Below are 20,023 nucleotides of genomic sequence, written 5' to 3'. Positions count from 1 at the left end.
ATCAGAAATTACACAGCCTCATAAGATATGTCTGTAACAGCCAGCCACTCAGCCCTCCAAAACACAGCAAGAGCAAACAACACACATAGATTGATCAGAGCATTTCTGTATTATAAAAGTACTTACAAGCAAGTAATAATCTCCACCTACCTGACAGAAGGGCACAGTGGAGACAAATGAATAATTAATTTTCAAGCTCAAGTGCCTGATATTAAACACTAATTTGAGAAACATGGGGACCCAAGTGAGAGGCCTGGTTTATCAATATTCCTAGAAACCAAGGCTGGCAAGTTACACAACAATAGGGCAATACTCATTCTTAAATAAAATCATTAAATACGTGCTCAAGTTCTTTCATATTACTGAGAATCAGTTTTTGAAAAGCCTCAAGCTGACAGAAAATCATGTTTCTGGCTATCTACAGCATTACCTAGCCTCTTGGGATTTGTCTTCACCAAGTCAAGATAGAAGGTGATTTCACAAAGCTGAACTAGCAATATGTAACATCAAATTCTGTATTCAAAGATCAGCAGCTGCTCATTAGTCAGTATTATTTCTGCTATAGGTTTTGCTCAAGAACAGTTGGCATAAGGTTAAATAAAACAGCTTCAATTCTCAGAGGGGACAAACCTTTTTAACACAAAGCATCTTGGTTTCTAATTCAAGCACTTAAAACTCTTAGTTTTCTTCTGAAAGCCTTCATATATTGAATTATGATCTCTATGTGAAAAATTCCTCGCTTCTGCTTCCTCTCAGTTCAGCTTGTACTAATGACTGTGGAGCAAGTAAGGAAGTAGCAGAATCACTGTAAAAGTGCCTTGGCCAGACACATCACCAGTGAGCACTCCAAGTACTTGTGATCAAAGATTGTCGGTGGCTAAACAGCATCATGTGTGTGCCCATATGTCACATTTGCATTTATGCAGGATATGGAGAACAAACACCAGGGATCCCAGGATGTAAAGGAAACTAACACCTTGTCTGTATTTTAACTTCTGAAAAAATGTAATCTAGCTACTTGAAGTTTGAAACCTTATTACCTTAAAGTTTGTACCTTATTGATTTGTTCTAGGTTTTTCCAAGTTTTCATGGAATTGAATTATTTACTTAAATAATAATAATAATGTATAAATACTATTTATATTTCTTCATTTGACAGGCAATATCTAAAACCATGTTTTGTTAACATTATGCTTATCGAGTCTAGACAGGAAAAGTCTTTTTCTTCCTACTGCAGAATCTATTTGATCCCTTGGATTACAACTGAATGCATACAGTGAAGTCATAATGGTTTTCTGCTCTAAAAGAGACTCCCATTTTTCTTCCTCATGTTGTTTAAGTTGCCTTCACTTTTACAGGAAAAAAAAATAGCTCAGCTGCGTAAATGGACTTTGATAAATTGCTCTTTGTTATTTGCTTTTAATTAACAGATCCAAGTAACACTTTTCTGCATGAAAAGAGATGGGATATTGTTTGCTTATGCTCTTCTCAAAAACAATAATAAGAAAAGAGTAGCACCCTGAGGTGGAAAACAGAATGAACAGAGTACTTCCAGATATACTTACTTCCAGTTTCCAGTGGGTGGACAGCTCATGAATCAAGTGAGAACCTAGTCACAGTCCCACAGATTCAAGCCAACAAAGCCACTTCCAAACAGTGTGATGATGCCTTGGAGCTCCCTTCTGCCGTGCCTGCCTACACACACCGAGCAAGGAGCAGCTTCTCTAACCCAGCAGTGTAGAGGAGAGCCTGGGCATGCACTCACTAGCAGGCGCTTCAAAGCGCTTGGCAGTTTCCACCTAACTGCCACATTTTTCCCCAAGCCAGGCAGGGATTTCCTGAGCTCCCACTATCATTCCTCATTACACAGTTAATGATTGCAACTGATGCTAATCACAAGATCAACATTAATCATTTTATTATGATTCCATTTCAGCAGCAGCATGCATGGCTGCCACACTACCATGTTAATGAGTCCTGAAAGAAACAATTGTATAAAGTGCAACTGGTTTTAAAAGCTGTGCCTTCCCACTGAAGAGCTCTGACTCTTGAACGTATAAATTCCCGTTTTACAAACTAAAATATTTTCTACTTTATTGTTGCTGTGATGGCAGAACTAACATAATTTCTCGTTCATCGCATGGGTCAGATTTGCTTCTACATTATCAAAAAACAAAACAAAGCAAATGAAAAAAAAAAACCTGTGCCAATGAAACACATGTTTCCAGGACATATAAGCTAGAAACAACACACTCGACCTTATTTTAGATAGCAAGGTTCAGTCATTGCACTGAGCCTTGACCTCAGAGTCTTACTTATATGTTGAACAAATCTTGTCTGGAAATCACACACAGCCACATTTAAGATTTTATTTCTCTTAGACTCTTATTTTTAACAAATGTAACAGCAAGCTCATGTCTGTGAATGAACTATCATAAAAGGGAGTGGAACAAGCTGTGTGGAACCAACAATATTTAATGTTGGAAAATTGAATTGTTCCCCTCTTAAGGTGCACAAAAAAAGTGCACAAAAGTAGGCAGCTACTCCAAGCAACTGCCAAACATGCTAGACATTATCCCTAACACTTCTGAGCCATGATGCAGATGCCTTAGCTTTGGAATTGAAAAAGACCATATTTTAAGGAAGAAGAATATTCTTCAGAGTATGAATTAAAATTGAGGCATACAAATATTTTATTTTCATGCATTTTATTATATTTCAACATTTCAAAATATACATAGCAGGTACTCTGCACAGATCTGACTGTTACTTTTACACTTGATTCATTCCCCTGCAACCATTGTTTACTTAATCAAAGTGGACAGCTGTGGTTTTCATTATCCTTAAGCAAATATTTGCACAGGTATTACTTACTTGTATTATACATTACCAAAATCTTGCAAGCAAAAGCCAATCATGCCAATCCAAATGTCTTCATGTATGAACTTTTTGTAACAAACGTGAGCAATTGCCAAATAAATTGTTCAAAGCATACAAGCAGTTGACTTCCTTCATGTTAATTATCATCAGCTTTAAAAATGTTTTAGTTCCAAAATATAGAAAAAGTTTGCTAGCTGTAATAAGCAAGAGCACATGCTAGAACGAGACTACAACTGTATATACAACAATTAAAGCTGCCATTGTAGCAGAGCATAACATTAACAAACAGTGTGAGTTTAGGTACTAGTAGGAAATCTAAGACCTCTGTTGTCGAAAGATTCTGTTGAAGCTTTAATGGAATTGTCTTGTGTGATGTACATGGAAGCAATGTATGCATAGTTGGTACCTACTGCACAGTGGAAAGATAGACCTTTGATAAGCTTAAAGAGCTACATTCTAATGGCAAGTTTTCCTGTTTATTATAAACACTGGATTTATCCTAAAATACTGACTGGGTGTATTGGGTTTACATGGCAAGATTTTGGCAGCAGGGGGGCTGCAGGAGTAGCCTTTGTGAGAAGAGCCCAGCAGCTGGCCCATGTTAGACAAGAGGCTCCAAAAGGGACCTGCCACTTGCCAAAGCCGAGCCAGTGAATGACACTGGCTGTTCCGTTGTGACAGCAGATTTAAGAAGGGAAAAATCTGCTGTGCAGCAGCAGTTGGAGAGAGGAGTAAGAAAATGGGAGAGAACCAGCCCTGCAGCCCCCAGGCCAGTGCGGCAGGAGGTGCTCCAGGCAGGTAGCAGCAGTTCCCCTGCGGCCTGTGCAGGGAGAGGCCCCTGGTGGTGCAGGCTGTCCCCCTGCAGCCCATGGGTCCCACACGGAGCAGATCTCCACGCTGCAGCCCCCCCGTGGAGGAGCCCCCGGTGGAGCAGGTGGATGTGGCCTGGAGGAGGCTGCGGCCCATGGAGAGCCCCCGCAGGAGCAGGCCCCGGGCCGGAGCTGCAGCCCGTGGAGAGGAGCCCACGCAGGAGCAGGGGGTCTGGGGGGAGCTGCCGCCCACCCGTGGGGGACCCGTGCTGGAGCAGTTTGCTCCTGGGGGATGGATGGACCCCGTGGTACGGAGCCGTGTGGGAGCAGGTCTTGAAGAGCTGCTGCCTGTGGGCAGCCCCCGCAGGCTCAGTTCGGGAAGGACGGCATCCCGTGGGAGGGACCCCACGGGGAGCAGGGGCAGGGAGGGACCGTGAGGGAGCAGCAGAGACGAAGTGCTGTAGACTGACTGCAGCCTCCATTCCCCATTCCCTTATGCTGCTCGGCAGGAGGAGATATGAGAGGGTGGATGGGGGAGGGGAGGGAGTAATTTACTTCTCACTGCTCTAGTCTGTTAGTAATACACAATAATTTACATTGATCTCCCTACCCTGAATTTGTTTTGCCCATGACAGTAACTGGCAAGGGATCTCCCTGTCCTTACCCCAACCCATGAGCCTTTTTTCATCATATTTTCTCCTCCTGTTCCTTTGAGAAGTGGCAGTGAGAGTGGTGTGGTGAAGCTTAGCTGTCCATCAGTGTGAAACCAGCATACTGAGTTTCAACAGGTATTAAAAAGGAGTAGAATCAAGCCTCTTCATCTTCATTCACACAGACCATCCACTTTCTCTGCATTGTGAATTTCCCAGGTATGGCTCATATTGAGCCCACCACATAATTAGCAGCTCTTGCTGCACTACTGCACAGGCCAAATCCAGAGAGCAAACGGCCACAAACTGAGAAGACAGCCATTCAAGGTCAGTATGCACAGATCAGGGGCTCAGTCAAGATCAAAAGGAGCCATGATGTGGTGGAGTGGTAATTGCATGCCTGGTCAAGCAGGGTGGAACAGGGAAACCCACAATGGTCCAATATAGTTGACAGGCAGAATGAATTCAAAGCCAAGTGCACTTCTCAGACGTTCGGTCATTTTGTCGCACACACTAGACAAAGATACTGTGATGCCAACAGTTTGTTTCCCAACAAAACACGTGGAATTCCTGTTACAAAATAAGACCATCTGTTTGAGTTTAACCTGTCAAAACTCCACTGAAATAGAAACAGTTATCTGATTGTTATCTGGGTACTCGGTCTCATTTCTAGTTAATGAAGTTTGCATGACAAAAGACTACCATAAGTATTAGCAGCAAGTAGCTAGCTTTGCTAACAGTCACAGAGATGCCAGCAATAAAGTGGTCAGAGGTGACTTACTGTACATAAGACCAGGAAGGTTTAGTATATCTGCCACCAGTTTCAATAAAAGAGGGTGGGTTTTTTGCTACTACTATTAGGCATGAATTGTTCAGACTTATCTATTTAAAATGTTTGTTAGTGTTTCCTCCTCACTTTTAGGGTGTATGTGAGAATCTACATCTTTCTATAACAATATTCAACAACAGACTTTTTTTTTTTTTTTAAATCATGACAGAAGTACCTGCGTTAGGTAGCTGTTACTGTAGTACTAAAGGTATTGGAGCTTATTTTTTCTGACATCTACTTTGGATGTTTTGGGAAAATACTCGGAAAATTCTGTTGAAAGCATCAAGCAATAAGTTTACCACAACCTAACTGTGAGCTGTGTCCTGTGGAAATGAAGAAATGCGTCTTTGAAAAGACTAGCGTAATTATTTGAATGTACTGTACTTTCTACCACTAGACATCAAATTAAGAAAACACTGGGAAAAGCTCCTCTGGATCCTCCACTAAGGCCATTACTTGCTGCCTCTTAAGTTTTCTACAAAGCAGCAAACATGAAAGAGACATGGTGATTTACAGTCCAGCTCTATGAATGTAGATAAGATCTGGTCAAAGATCTATCGCAAAACAAAGAACTCTGTATTACTCTTGGAATGGCTTCTCAAATATTTAAAACTACTATGACCCAGAAAGCCAACCAGTGGATATATTGCCCTTGACCCTGTCATTCTGGGTTAGTCTGTTTTTCTTTGCTCTGTCTCTGTATTCTGTTTTGTATATATTAATCTGAAATACCTAGCCTCACTTGTTTGATAAAGTAAGCACTGTACAGATAATAGGTTATTAAGTGCTCTGCTCAGTTACCTGACTGTCCATTAGGATCTCCTGCTTATGCAATACGGAAGAGCTAGTATGACTTTTCAGAAGAAACTATCATTATAAAGCCTATTACGATGCCTCCTAGGAAAGTCATACCTGAAACACATTCTAAGAGTTTTCAGTTTATCTATTAAATGAAAAAAATATATTATTTGCATTTTCTCCTATGACACTCCCATACTAGGAAAATATGGATATTTTATTCTTAAAAAAAAAAAAACTCTGTATATATTTAAACGCAGCTATCTCCAATAAAACTAAAACACAGCAAAACAGATATTGCAGGAAATCTTAGTCATAACACAGGGTAAATGAACTCTACTTTCTTCTTGTTCTTGCCACACCGACGCAACATATACTGGACTTCCTAACAGAGAAGTGATCATAAATTTGAACATACAAACATGATATATCTATGTAAATACAGTAAATGAACAGAAAAAAAAATCATATATATACATATCCAGGAATCAAATCTGGTTGCACTACTTATACATCTTTCTTTTTCTTCTTTCCTCTTCCACACGAAAATAACTACAAAAAAATAAAAATAAAAAAATAAAAAATATCCAAGTTTTCCCTTCAAAACCTGTAAAGGATTCCAAATTTCACAGCTCATGTAGAATTCAAAAAAGCAGTCAGAGTTAAGTATGTAGCACTGCAATTCTTTCATGTTCACAACTGCTAATAAGAGTTTGAGAAAAGGAACAAAAGCAGAATGAGTCCATAACTGGCATAAATGCCCATGGTAAAAGTAAACTAAATAATAATGACAAATAAGAAGATTTTACAAAAGCCAGCTTTGAGAAATGCCTATCGCTACCACGGCACAGCAACTCAACTTTTAGTGGTCACAGAAGGATTGAATTCACTTATTGCAATCCGGCTCCACTGCTTTACCAATTACTTTTCATGAGACAAAGGCACCGCGAACATTCAGTCACTTGGATTGGCAGGACTTTGTGAAACTACTCCACAGAAGAGGCCACATATATACCGTATTGTGTTACTGTAACAGGACTTTTAAGCAGATTTGAAGTGACCTTGTCGGCTTAAGTCATAAAATGGTAATACTCAATGGGCTAAAAATTTATGGTAAAATTTGACTTGATCAATTGCCCCGTGCTGCTCTAGTTAGCACACAAGGCTTTACCACCTTTTGATTTATTGCATTCTGATTGCTATACTTTTTTTTTTTTTTTAGGAGATTTAGAATGGTGCTATTAATAGAGCTCCAGTACAACTACAAGCAAGTCAGTAACTAAGTACTTACATATGCATTTTCCTTTTCAGTGCGAGCATATCAACTACAATTAAGATATTAGCTATGTTAGTATAAGATCCAGCTATGTCAGTTCACTACAAAAGTGTGGATAATGAGGTATATTGAGTAAAATCATTACAGGATACAAGGATGATTGAATTTCTGTAGTTTTCTTGTATTGCAGTGATTAATCATTCGAAAGACGCTGCTTAGGTGCAGTTATGCTGTAGACAGAATAAAAAATAAGGTGAAATCAATATGTACACTAGTTTCCTCTTCAGAATTTCTAGCTAAGGTTAGTGGAAGTATGAACCCAGGTTGGCAAACAACCACAGGAACAAAGGTTGTAGTTATACATCCCACTTCAGTCAATTAGAACATAAAAGGGACTGACCAAAATTTAGAGGAGGATATCTGCGGACTAAACTATAATTTAATACTAATAGCAACAGAATTATTCTGTTCACATTACTTTAATCTTTTTGTGTTATTAAACACTGTAATTTTCTGAGTGTTTCTGATATTTTAGCTATGGGAAATCTTTTCAAGAGTAGAAGTTGTACATAACAGAACTGAAGATGATGACAGGACTTGAGGATAGAAACAAATATGTTTTTGTTAATAATTCATTTGTTAATTCTCTGCTATATGCTGTGCAACAGGCCAACAGAAGCATTCCTTTAGGATGGAAGAAGAAAGTCTTGTGTTAGTTGTACAGGTTAGATGTCCTTTGAACTCCAAAATAGCTTTTAAAAAATCATATTCACCTAGAAAATAATGCACTCTAATGTAAGTTTCTTTCAGACTTCAAGATTTTCAAAGATAAGACAACTCTGGAAAAGCATTAGTATTTATGGTGTCTCTGGAATACTATATGCCTTAAGTTATTAAAACATAATCATTTACAAATCCCAGGCATTTGAAAATGTGCTTTTTGATTATTAGATTAGCAGAAATATGTTACTACACCTAAGAGTGTGTTTAATTTTTTGCCACATTCCGCCCCCCCCCTCCCTTTTTTTTTTTAATTTTCCTCACGGGGAGTGGGACTGGCATTAACTAGAGTCCATCCATTCACCTCCAGCTGAAGCTTGTCAAGAAACCTGATTTAGTAATTTTTCTTATTCTTCCACCTCACTTTTTTAGGTCTAGATTTAAATTCAGATAATCAAAGTCATAGAATCATAGAATCATAGAATACCCCGAGTTGGAAGGGACCCATAAGGATCATCAAGTCCAACTCCTGGCACCGCACAGGTCTGCCCAAAAGTTTAGACCATGTGACTAAGTGCACAGTCCAAACGCTTCTTAAATTCAGACAGGCTTGGTGCAGTGACTACTTCACTGGGGAGCCTGTTCCAGTGTACGACCAAAAGTGACTTACCTCCTGTTTGTACCTGTGATCCCCTAGCTATGGGGGACACAGCTGTGGAGGTTATTAGACATTATTTTTATTATGCATAGAAATATTAAAGAAATTCTGATAGCCAAAATAATTCCCCTGATTGGCTCCTTAGATGGTGCCATACAAACACACACATTAGGTATCATTTTTGAGTAAAGGGGGGGAAGTGTATAAGCCAGACTGAGCAATGGAAAAAAAATAATAATAATAATAATTAAAAAACAATAAAAATCTTCAAATTGAGTTGAATGTGCAGTCTGAATCCCAGAGGCAAATGAAAAGGAAGTCTGAAGTGACAAAGCCACTACCCTTTCGTGTATGAGCGGTGGCAGGGCAGGTATACTGCAGGCATACCTTTTGGTACCTTTCACTGTTGCTGCCTGGAGTAGCACTTGCCCTAGGAAGCCTGCAGAAAGTTTCCCAAGGACAGAAGTAATGGTGATAAATTGTACTGGCCAGCTTTGCCTTTTCCATGGGTATGGTAAAGCTTGATGCTGTTGGGAATCAAGTAGCAGAAGGGGACATTACCATCACATGACCATTTCTTATGCAAAGGATCCCTGAAGTTGCTACTTAACATCCAAAACTATTTTCAAAGTCTCTGATACCCTTGGAATTAATAGAGCCATTAATCAACTAATTTTCTTCCTGTTTCCATTTTTTCCCACTTATCTGTTCGTTTCCTAGAAGGCTGCATGCTTAGGTGACAGTCCTTACACCTGCAAAGAGGGGTGGACTGCTTATCCATAGTCTTGGTGTGAAAAATGTTGCTATTTTATGGCAATAAACGAAGTGAAGGTTCGGCAGTCTAATCAAAATATGTAGCTTTAAATAAAGAGGAAGAAATGAACTCACAGAGATCATTATTGTATTTCAAAATGAGCAGCTAAGAGCCACACCCTGCTTTACTTCTGTATCTTCACTGGGCACATAGCACAGTGTCTCGGTAGCTTGGGATTGCTTGCGTAGTCGTATTCTCAGATTAACTGACAGTAGAGACTTCAGTGTTTCTGTAAATATTCTGGACAAGAGCCATAAAATATGAATGATTCTCTGTTTAAAACTTTCCCTGAACCAGGATACATTTCACCTTGTTACAGTCAGTCTCCCCCTTTCTCTTTCCCTCCATCTTTCCCTCTCTCCCAAACTCCCTTGCCCAAAGGAAAGCTCTTAACTTTCCCCATGTTTTCACTTAAACAGTTTAAGCCAAAAGACTTGCACTAACCCTAGTGAAAAGTTTTACATTTTCTCACTTTACTTTAGGTCTTTAAACGTTACATTCTCACCAAAATTGACCAAATATCTGAGATGTTGGTTAAGCCATTTTCCACTGTGGATCACTGAAGTTACAGGTGCATGGTTACTTGAGGATAGAGGGGAGAACTCAGCTGCTTCCAATTAAGTACTTAACCGTGGGGATTTAAGGGCTCAGATTTGAGGACCCTACATCTCCTCAGCTAGCTAAGCCCAAGGAAAAATTAACTTTTTAGATTATGATCTAGTAAGAACACTTCTGATGCATCTAGCTTTTACTACTAAACTAACTCTTAAGTCATAACATGTGAAGAAATAGATTTTAATTAATGTATTTTGCTCCTCTATTCTTCTTATTTCTTAGTTTTATCCAGGCAAAAGATGGTTATGACCAGTCTTCTCTAAAATAGTGACTCATCACTCATAATGCAGCAGAACACTGTGCTCTGTTTACAGCACTGCATAGCTAAATGTATTTTGTGGATTTTTTCTGCCAGATGTTGCCCTATTCAAAATTTGTACACAGCAAAAGAAACATAACAGTGAAGTCCTGCCTTTTGGCAGAATGACAAAATAGACAGACATTAAATGTCGGCTTTCTAGAGTTTACATCACTCACACCCCTCAGTCTACAAGGACCTACAAATTACAGCTGTTGAAGTTTTTGCATAACCTAAACTTTCAGCTCTAGAGAACCCTTACTTGTCTACATTTATTTATATTCTTGGTAATGGAGTGGTTCATTATTTATACTAGCTGTTTAAACAGTAACAGGGTTGTTTTAGGAATTGTGCATTTATGCAGAGATGGGCTATACATTTTACGTATCTGAAGAAAATCAAGTTTCACCAACCCTACTAAGTTGACTTAAATATGTAGAATCATAACAGTAAAATATTCTTCCCTAAAATCTTTTGGAATAATTTTAGCAAGCAAGCAATGTAGATTAGGTTACTTCTCACATCTGCTAGTCATGTTGCTTGACTGTTAGGATTTAACTTTGTAAAATCCATAAACAGACATTGCTACGTTTTCAAGTCTCCTTTCATTTTTAAAAATGTGTAACTTTGCTCATGTGTAAACAACAGCTCTGGAGAAATGTGTTATGGAAGAGTTATTACCTACATACTAAACAATCTCCTAACTGAACTTAAACCAAGTCTGGCAGTCTGCAATTCTTCAAAAATAGAAATGGGTGACCCTTTGCAAATAGGGAGCCTTTTGATCTTGATATTCACAGTGTCCACAGAAGTAGCAGGAACTCTTGTATCTTTTATCTCTAGCCTTTTAAGTGCACTTTTTTTTTAGTTTGTTTTGTTTTGTTTTCTGTATCAAAAGATTTGAACGTTATTAGCAGGCAATTGAGCAACCCACAGTCCATATTATACTGCAAAGGGCATGTTAGCATAGGTGGGAGTGTACTGTATGTGCATCAATATGTATGCAGTAAATCTTATTATAGATTTTTTTTTCTCTTTCCAGTTCCATTCCTCCAATACCCTTTAAGCAAATACCTCTTAAGATTCAAGTAATTTTTAGAATGCTAGTTCGAAAAGTTAATAAAATGGCATTCTGGATTCAACATTTCAGACCTTAAAAGACACTTACAGAAGCTAAGGAATTGATATTAAAACACTGGTAGTGACCATGTACCCAGCACAAAGGTGAGTGTTTATGACCTCAGTGAGATGGGATTTCCATTTCCTTTAATGAGCCAAGACATCAGACCTGCACTCTTAACTCACGCTTACAGAAGCTGCCCCTGGGACACTATATCTAGTTCTGTGGAAGCAAGGGAAAGTAGGTGTGGAAAATGGGGCTGGGGAGGGGGATTTAGAGAAAGACCTGCGTTACTCAACAAGACATTGATGATACCTGTGGTATGGCTGACCTTCTTCAGGACACTTTGGGAGAAAAGGTAGAGGAATAAAGCACACCAGTGAAGTTTCCCATTCAGAGTGACTAGATGCTCTCATAGCCCAGCTCTGGGTAAGCACTATGTGCATCTTTTGTTCTGAAGACTGAGCCCATCAACATCTCAGGTCACTGCAAAACACTGATTTTCAATTTACTGTGTCTGGAATAACGGCTTGTGTTTGTGGAACAGATTGTTTTTCACAAACGTTTGGATTTTGAGTTTTATACGATGGCATAAACGTGTTGCCCTGTCTTCCCTATCATCACATTTAATACTGAAAATAACAGTAAAACCAAGGTGCCATCTATACCAGAAATGATACACAGTATTTGGAATATTCAAAAGGATTTTATTTACTGCTATCATTCATTGCTTGTTCATGTAAGGAAGCAGACACATCTCAGACCTACAGCACCTATGGGTCATGAAGTTAATATTCTGTCTTAGCTTCTGCCTGTTTGTAAGGAAGACTGTAGTGCTTAGCCCAAGGCTGTCAAAACATGCAAATCTCTTGATTGCCAGTTGGTGAGTGAGGAAGGGCACATTTGCCATCTGTAAGGTGCACATCTGGCTGATCAGGCAAGCCCCTTGCTGAGTAGCATGTGCTGCAACTTCACTTTAGCAAGCCAAACCAACAAAAACACACCAACCACAACAACAAAAAGGGGAGAACTTACTTATGAAATTGAATAAAAAGCAAGGCAAAAAAAGGCAAAATAGATGCAAGTAGACCTCAGGAAGTCTGAAGAAGTCTTCAGAAGGGAATGGGGAGCAGAGATACAGAGGGACTGCAGGATAATAGGAAAAAGCCTTAGAGAGTGGTAGAGGGAGAAGAGATTCCAGCAGAGAGAAAGCAGGAAGCCAGCTGCAAAGGAAATTCTCAGCAGAGCATCTACCCACTTCACAGAATCACAGAAGGGTTGAGGTTGGAAGGGACCATCATCTAGTCCAACCACCCTGCCAAGCAGAGTCAACTAGAGCACATTGCACTTGTCTAGTATAACCATAACCTCCTTTAACTGTAACACCTAAGCATCTAGTTTTGACCTCCGTGGTGTAAACTACTCAAACCTCACTCTCACAGATCAGAAGAGTAAAGGTTAAAAGGCAACCTAGTGTCTTGGAAAGGTCTTAAGAAGATCTGTGAAAAAAGTCAAGAAGGAAATAATCTGTGACATCTGAAATACAGTTTGGTGGTCCCAAATAGAAAGCCCTGGAAGAGTGAGTTATCTAGCATCAAGTGCACAACTACTTTGCTCAGGGATATTATTAATTTGAAATGCTACTTTGTCTTTGTTGGTTTTTTCATCTCAAGCTCAAAAGACTGAGTCTCCATGAATAATAGCAATGACTTTATTTTTAGAAGAAAACATTAATAGCTTAATTTGTAGGCAGTAATGAAATATGTTTGCATAAAATCCTTTTTAACTACAAGAATAATTAATTGTTGGATGGGTAATCCTGTTCCCAGAGGTTTTCAATTTATTAATTAATATCTGGAAAAAGCAATTAGTTGCAACTTGTCATTTGCTGCAAAGTGGCTAACCAAGCTAAGTCATTTAATTAAACATTAGTTTTGAAAGTACAGCTTGCTACTTAATTCTAGAAAGTCATTCAACCTTCTGGATGACATGTAAGGAAACATAAGCATACCTAAATCTTCTCCAATCACTCTTTCTGAGAGCAGTCTGACAGCAACGGAGCAAAACCAGAGGAAGCACACATGGTTTATATCTGACCTCTTAGCCTTTTTCATAAGGAAATGGAATCTGTACATACAACAATTTATGCCCTAATCAAAATGCTTGCCCCAACATCAAGCAGGGCTTTAGCTATACAAGTTTATAAGGCCTGCACAACCCAAATATTCTGCAGTCAGAACAATGGAGCTCCTGATGTTACAGAAAATGAAAATATAACTTTGGATAAAATACCTACACATGTAGTCATGATTGTTCATCCTCTTGTTTATACCATGCAGCTAAACAAAGTAAGTGCCAGCAGAGAGAAAGGATAGCTTAGAGGTTTTAAGGAAGCAAGAAATATTAATGTCTATCTATGATTTTTAGTGGCCTGTGCTTGCCACCTAACACACTGAGGTATCTAATAGATGCAAGAGTTGTGTGATTGATGTAAGAAATAGGATATTAAATATAGGCATTTACTCTTCTCCTAAAGTCAACTAATGCAGATAACTTACAGTACATGTACTAGCTTATGTGTGAAAAAGTACTACCGTCTCTCGTCATTCATTATAATAACCATATAGCCCAAATAGTTGTTTTGTTTTGAAAAACAGCTTTATAACAAGTTAGCAGTACATTTTAACCTGGTAGCAACATGCCTCAAAGCATTTTCTTTTATTAATATGGTTTCTCATTTTACAAAAATATATACTAGGGCTATTTGTATTCTACACAAAGCTAGAATGTAGGACTTGAAACAGAACACTCAACATGTAGGGTAAAATATGTACATTTCAATTCTGAATGAGGCACTAAATCAGCCAAAACTTGCTTCTGACAGACTAGTGATGAATTATAGGATTTTCAGTAATCCTCCAATAAACAAAGTGAATACTGTTCTTCATGCAGAAACTGCTGGTTAAATCACACACGACATAGATCTGGTATTCCTGCTGGAAAATATGACATTACCTTGATTGTCAGACAGCCTTCTAGAAACACTCAATTTTCCAGCTTGCCTCTGTGTAAGCACACAGTTTAAAAGAAAAATTATGTGATAGAAGTCATAAACATACAAAAACTCTACCTAGCAATGTAGACCTTAAAAGAGTTTTCTATGCTCATGATCAAGGGAGAAAAGTGCTTTCAAAAATATACTGTGAAGGAAGGAAGAAGGATTACACGAAGCTGGAATTATTTTGCAAAAGAAAACAAAGCCTGTCATCCCTCTCTAGCAGGCTGTAAAGATGTCTAATATTAAAGCCGGTTTGTCACCTGTGAGAAGCTGAGTTCTGCATGGTATTTAGAACAGGACCTGCCTTGCAAAGGTAAGCTCCCTATATGTTTGGCAGGGAGGCAGTACCACCTGCACATGGTAAAACACTTTTACTTGTGCACAAGATCGCATACTCCATGATGAAACATGTCTGTTTCAAACAAATTTGTGGAGAAAAAATGGATTGTATGTACCACTCTATGCTTGAAAGTGAAATTTTCCCAAGGCAGAAATCATTTGCAGAAGAATTTTGACTAAAACATACATTGTAACACTTGGACAAAAAGTTAACCTGTATAAATGGTAGATTGGCAGGACTAAATCAGCCCCCATCTGTCTGCTTCTGAAGTGAAAAACAAACAAACAAACAAAAAACTATGTTTAGTAAAGTAGGAAAATGTATCAACACTTTCTACCAAATTTCCTTTCTCAGAGAGCCAGATCTACCTAAGGATGGTGGAAAAATATTATAAATAAATAAATTGTTGGCTTGTGTATCTTTTTCTTTTTAGAGAGATTTTTCTTGCTAAATTACCCATTAGTATATGAAATGATGCTATCCTGTGCAAATATATATATAAATAAAATAAAATAATAATAATAATATATTATTATATATTATTAATATATTATATTATATTATAATTTTATATATAATTTATATAATAATAATTTATATAATATAATTATATTATAATATATTATATTATTAATATATTATTAATAATATATTATAATAATAATAATATAGAGTGCAAAAATATTCAGTAGTATTTAAAGTGTTAAGTGAAAGTCAAACCCCTGAAGAAGTAGATGCCAAAGTCAAAGCCACTAGAGCCAGAATATGTTGAAACGTTAAATCAGCTTTCGACAGACTATCCTGCAGGTGCATAGTGAATATTTGTTTCAATTCAAATTTCAACTTCTTCATTCAATGCTGAAAAACCAACTGGGATTTTAAAAGGCAGGAAACCCTATTTTCCTCTTACGGTCCATGAATAAAAATGAGGTGAGATGCTGAGGTCCAGTTTGAAAATCTTGAAGTCCATGGTAACTAGAAACAATCAGTTCAATTCACTACTATAGATAATATTGCATTTTCTAAGTCACCATGATACAAATTAAAAACATATTCTTGAAATGCTACATTCTCTTCCATACACATGTTAAAGAAATTTCATTTAAATATTTTTCCAAGGTTTGTTTTATGCACAAACAGCACAACCATGGGCAATAAATGATTATATTAACATTGCTTAAATGTCGTGAAAATGAGAAAATTTAATAAATACATATTAAACTACACTGCCGCTAAAATACATTGTACCAGTCAGCAGAAGAGGTGCCGGTAAAATACTTGAAACTTTTAATTGTCAGAGAACCAGTCTTTCCTTTACTGTTGTACAACAAAGAGAAAATTGAAAGCAGAAGTTTTACTGTTTTCAAATGTAGACTTATAAAGTTCAGATGCTTAAATATAGACAAAAGTATCTAAGTTCATTTAAATTCTTCTGTACCCTGATCTTCTTTGCCTAGAACCTGGAGGAAAATACAGAATAAATACAGTCCTTGGAAACAACTTAACCCCTCTGCTAAAACCATTTCAGTTTTCTTTCATAGCACCAGGAAAGTCTTGATGCAGAGCAGAGATTACTTTTGTTGAGAAAGAGTGCAACAATTCATTTTCTTCTTTTGTTAAAAAATCAAAGTGATAGATTTAGAAGCTCTACAGATATGGTAGTATGACCCCAGCAGTAGGATTTGCTGGGGGGCACCATCCCTACACATTATCTGAACTTAAATAAATAAATAAACAATCTCCTTGAAGACAAATGTCCTCCCTTTCTCATGGCATATAAACAGTGTTTTCACTTTTGGTCTTTAAATAACAGTGTACTGTGTCTGTGCGGAAGCATACAGGGAACTCCCCTGAAAAGTAAAATATATCAAAAGAACAAAGGAGGCACTACCTTACCTCATCTAAGCCCACAGAATGTCATTTCTTTAAAGTTTTCACTTGGGAGCTTAGTAGCCCCTTTGATATAGAATCACAGAATCATCTGGGTTGGAAGAGACCTCCCAGATCACCGAGTCCAACCTCTGACCTAACACTAACAAGTCCTCCACTAAACCATATCACTAAGCTCTACATCTAAATGTCTTTTAAAGACCTCCAGGGATGGTGACTCAACCACTTCCCTGCGCTGCCCATTCCAATGCCTAACAACCCTTTCGGTAAAGAAGTTTTTTCCTAATATCCAACCTAAACCTCCCCTGGTGCAACTTTAGCCCATTCTCCCTCATGCTGTCAGCAGGCATGTGAGAGAATAGACCAGACATGTGAGAGAATAGACCAATACATAACAACACCTCCATAATTACTGAGACTGTACAATGAAAAGGCTTCATCCAGTTGCTTGCAATTAAGTCATCAGATGCTATGAATTTATCTTCAGTTTCTTGTCAGACAGAAATGAACAGGCACTTAAAAGGGCATGCTCGGAGTACAAGGTGGTACGTTCTGCACAGCCAAGTTACATAGATGAAGACAGACCAGTTCAAACCCCTAACATAGGTCTGGAACCTTGGATAGCTGGCACTCCAAATTCAAAGAGTTTGATACTGAATGTTAATGAACACATTAAGGACAATTTCATGTGAAATAAATGCATGCAGCAAGGTTTTTGTGTTCTTTTCTTTTTCCATTTAAACATTTAGCAAACTGATACCATTGTATAATAAAATTAATAATAATAATAGCAAGCAAAAGCAGAAGCAGAACTAGCTTAGCCTATTTCACAATTACCTGAAAACTTTTTTAGAGTTAGTTTGATGCACCCTTGATCCCAGTCTGAAGGTCTATCGTTTAACCGGATGGTGCTGTCACTTAAGCAAAATATAAATTGTTGAAAAGTGGAAATTTCAGCTTGTGATACAACTTAGGCATTCTGGAGCAAAAACACAGTACTAAAGCACTTTTTGTCCTCCTCCATTACATTGCTGACTTAATCAATCTTCCTCCCATAAGACTGATTTTCTTGTTAATATTACTTGATGTTAAATTCTAGTCTTTTTTTTTTCCCTGTTGTAATTCTTATTGGCATATATTTAGTATGATATTAAATCCACACTTTTGATATTAGGACTGCAAATATCATGATATTATACAGTTTATTTAAAATCTCACTAGCTCCACTGATCATCTTGAATATATTACTATTCAAATGAAGAAAATCCATTCAGAGAGCTACCCAGTAAAAGTTTTCTATTGCAGTTGTACCATACAGGTATAAGCTTATAGCTATACATACAGGTATGTAACATGTATATGATTGCTTACAACAATCATAATTTCAACAACTCATTTATCACAGAAAAGCAAATAACTTTTTATAAAACTTAATTTTCTTACAAGCCAGTATGAGTTACTCTAAAAACATGAAGTTCATCCAGTTTAATTAAGCCGATAAAACTGAAGTTGCATGATACCTGTTTAGACAGTCCAGATGCTACAAAATGGATAAAACTGTGCTGTTACAAAAATGCCTGTATCCATGACCTCCCCAGGTATGGATAGGCCCATAAACGTTCTGGTTCTCAGCAGGCAGTCACCCCGCTCTTCTGTTGTTCAGTCACAGTATCAGAAAAAGAGGAAACTGGGAATTTATGAGACTGTATGAAGCGCAATGCAGTACAACAGCAAGAACAATTCTTCCTTTTAAGCAGCATTTCAGTTTTCCAAGCCATTTCCTCACATCACCTCTACAAGGCCCAGGCATGGAGTCCAAGCAGCCCTGACTGCTGCCAACACCAGCCATTTTGCAGACACTGGAAGGAATCAGGCATTAATCTCCACTATGGCAGGAGGTGGGTCACTGCTGGAACCTGCACACTGGACATGGGAAGGAAGAACACAAGAACACGGAACAGAGCTGAGTGATGTTCCCTGTGGACTTGGCCTGCTCAGCTGCTGTCTGTGAGCTTCCTTTCCACACAGCCCCCTCCTTCCCTTTATCTTCTGCTACACGGACCTGATAGTCTGCACATAGTCTCTCCATAGGCTCAAGGCTGAGCAGAAGGAACATCTGAGCCATGAAGAGTAAACCAGACATTGAACTATGTGCCAAGACTGGCCAGGGAGTGATCCATATAGGTCATGAGAGAAGAACACCTTCTGCCAGAGACCCCTCTTGCTCTGTGGTGAAGGGTCTTCTCTGGAAGCTGCCACCACTATGCCAAGTAACAACATCTCCTATATGTGACAAAGGGAGGCAAGTATTCAAGACTTCGTTTGTTAAACACAACTAGTCGAAAGCCGGAATAGCAATGTTGGCATGATCCCAGAAACTATATAGCTCGGATGTACTGGCTAAAGCAACCTTATGGTGTTTATGTGGCCTGCATTTTATGGTGATAAGCTTTATTTCTCAGTCCTCCGATAAACCAAACTAAGCCACTCTTGAGGTGAAATAAACACATCATCTGTGACATGTTCTATCAGTTAATATGTTTAATTATATATTTAAAAAAATAAAAATAAATCTGACTTTCTTGCACAGTCAACACTAAACATGGCTAAAATTGACAATTGTGGACAGTGTCCACAACTGATGTCAGACTGTTTTAACAGTCACTGAACCATCACACTTCAATTTTCAATGTTTTCCCAAGCATATTAGTACTAAGCATATAAACCCTGCAACACTGCAATTATGCAGTAGGAACATTATCATTATAATTATATTGACCAAACAAGGACAGTTCTGGGGATGAGAATGAATGGTAAAGAAACATCAATACATAACGAAATTGTAAATACAGGATTCAGCAACTTAAATGCAACACACACAATCTATCTTGTTCTTTCATCCATGCAGTACATGCTGTAGCAATCTAGGAGACCTCACTAGAACTGATTTTAAATACCCTCATATGTATTTCGGACTATCTGGTTAAGCAGAAATATCTTCTTTCTGTCTCAAAATAAAAACAAACAAACAAAAACCTTGAGGCAAACATGAAAACTTGATCTTTGGTGGATGTTGCCCAAGATACAAGCTAAAGACTGGATTTTCAAAAGAAGTCAACACCCTTGAACAGTTTCACAGAACTCCCTTTTCATAGCTGTTGAGCATTGGGTACTTGCCAGGATCTTACCATAAGACTTATTTCCTGTTGTACAATGCACTCCCTCTGCTTCTCCCCCTCTGTTTTTCTCTCTCTCCTCCTCTCCCTCT

General features: G+C 38.1%; 1 protein-coding gene across 8 annotated transcripts in view; it reads right to left on the bottom strand.

Annotated features, from left to right (window-relative positions):
- Positions 1-20,023, bottom strand: part of ROR2 (receptor tyrosine kinase like orphan receptor 2) — a 149,128-nt gene that overhangs the window by 54,397 nt on the left and 74,708 nt on the right. For 2 of the 8 annotated variants that reach the window (XM_083818963.1, XM_083818959.1), the window contains exon 1: positions 13-599. The exons of 2 other annotated variants lie outside the window; for them this stretch is intronic. Coding sequence is in view for 1 of the 6 variants with exons in the window: in XM_083818959.1 (XP_083675085.1) it covers positions 13-22 (10 nt within the window). In the remaining 5 variants the exon portion in view is untranslated. 4 more of the 8 variants (XM_083818961.1, XM_083818962.1, XM_083818960.1 and 1 more) reach the window with 4 other exon arrangements.

The sequence above is a fragment of the Anser anser genome (assembly GCF_964211835.1).
Source record: "Anser anser genome assembly, chromosome: Z".
Taxonomy (NCBI): domain Eukaryota; kingdom Metazoa; phylum Chordata; class Aves; order Anseriformes; family Anatidae; genus Anser; species Anser anser.
The sequence above is the reverse complement of the archived record's forward strand: the minus strand, read 5'-3'. Positions and strand labels throughout refer to the sequence as shown.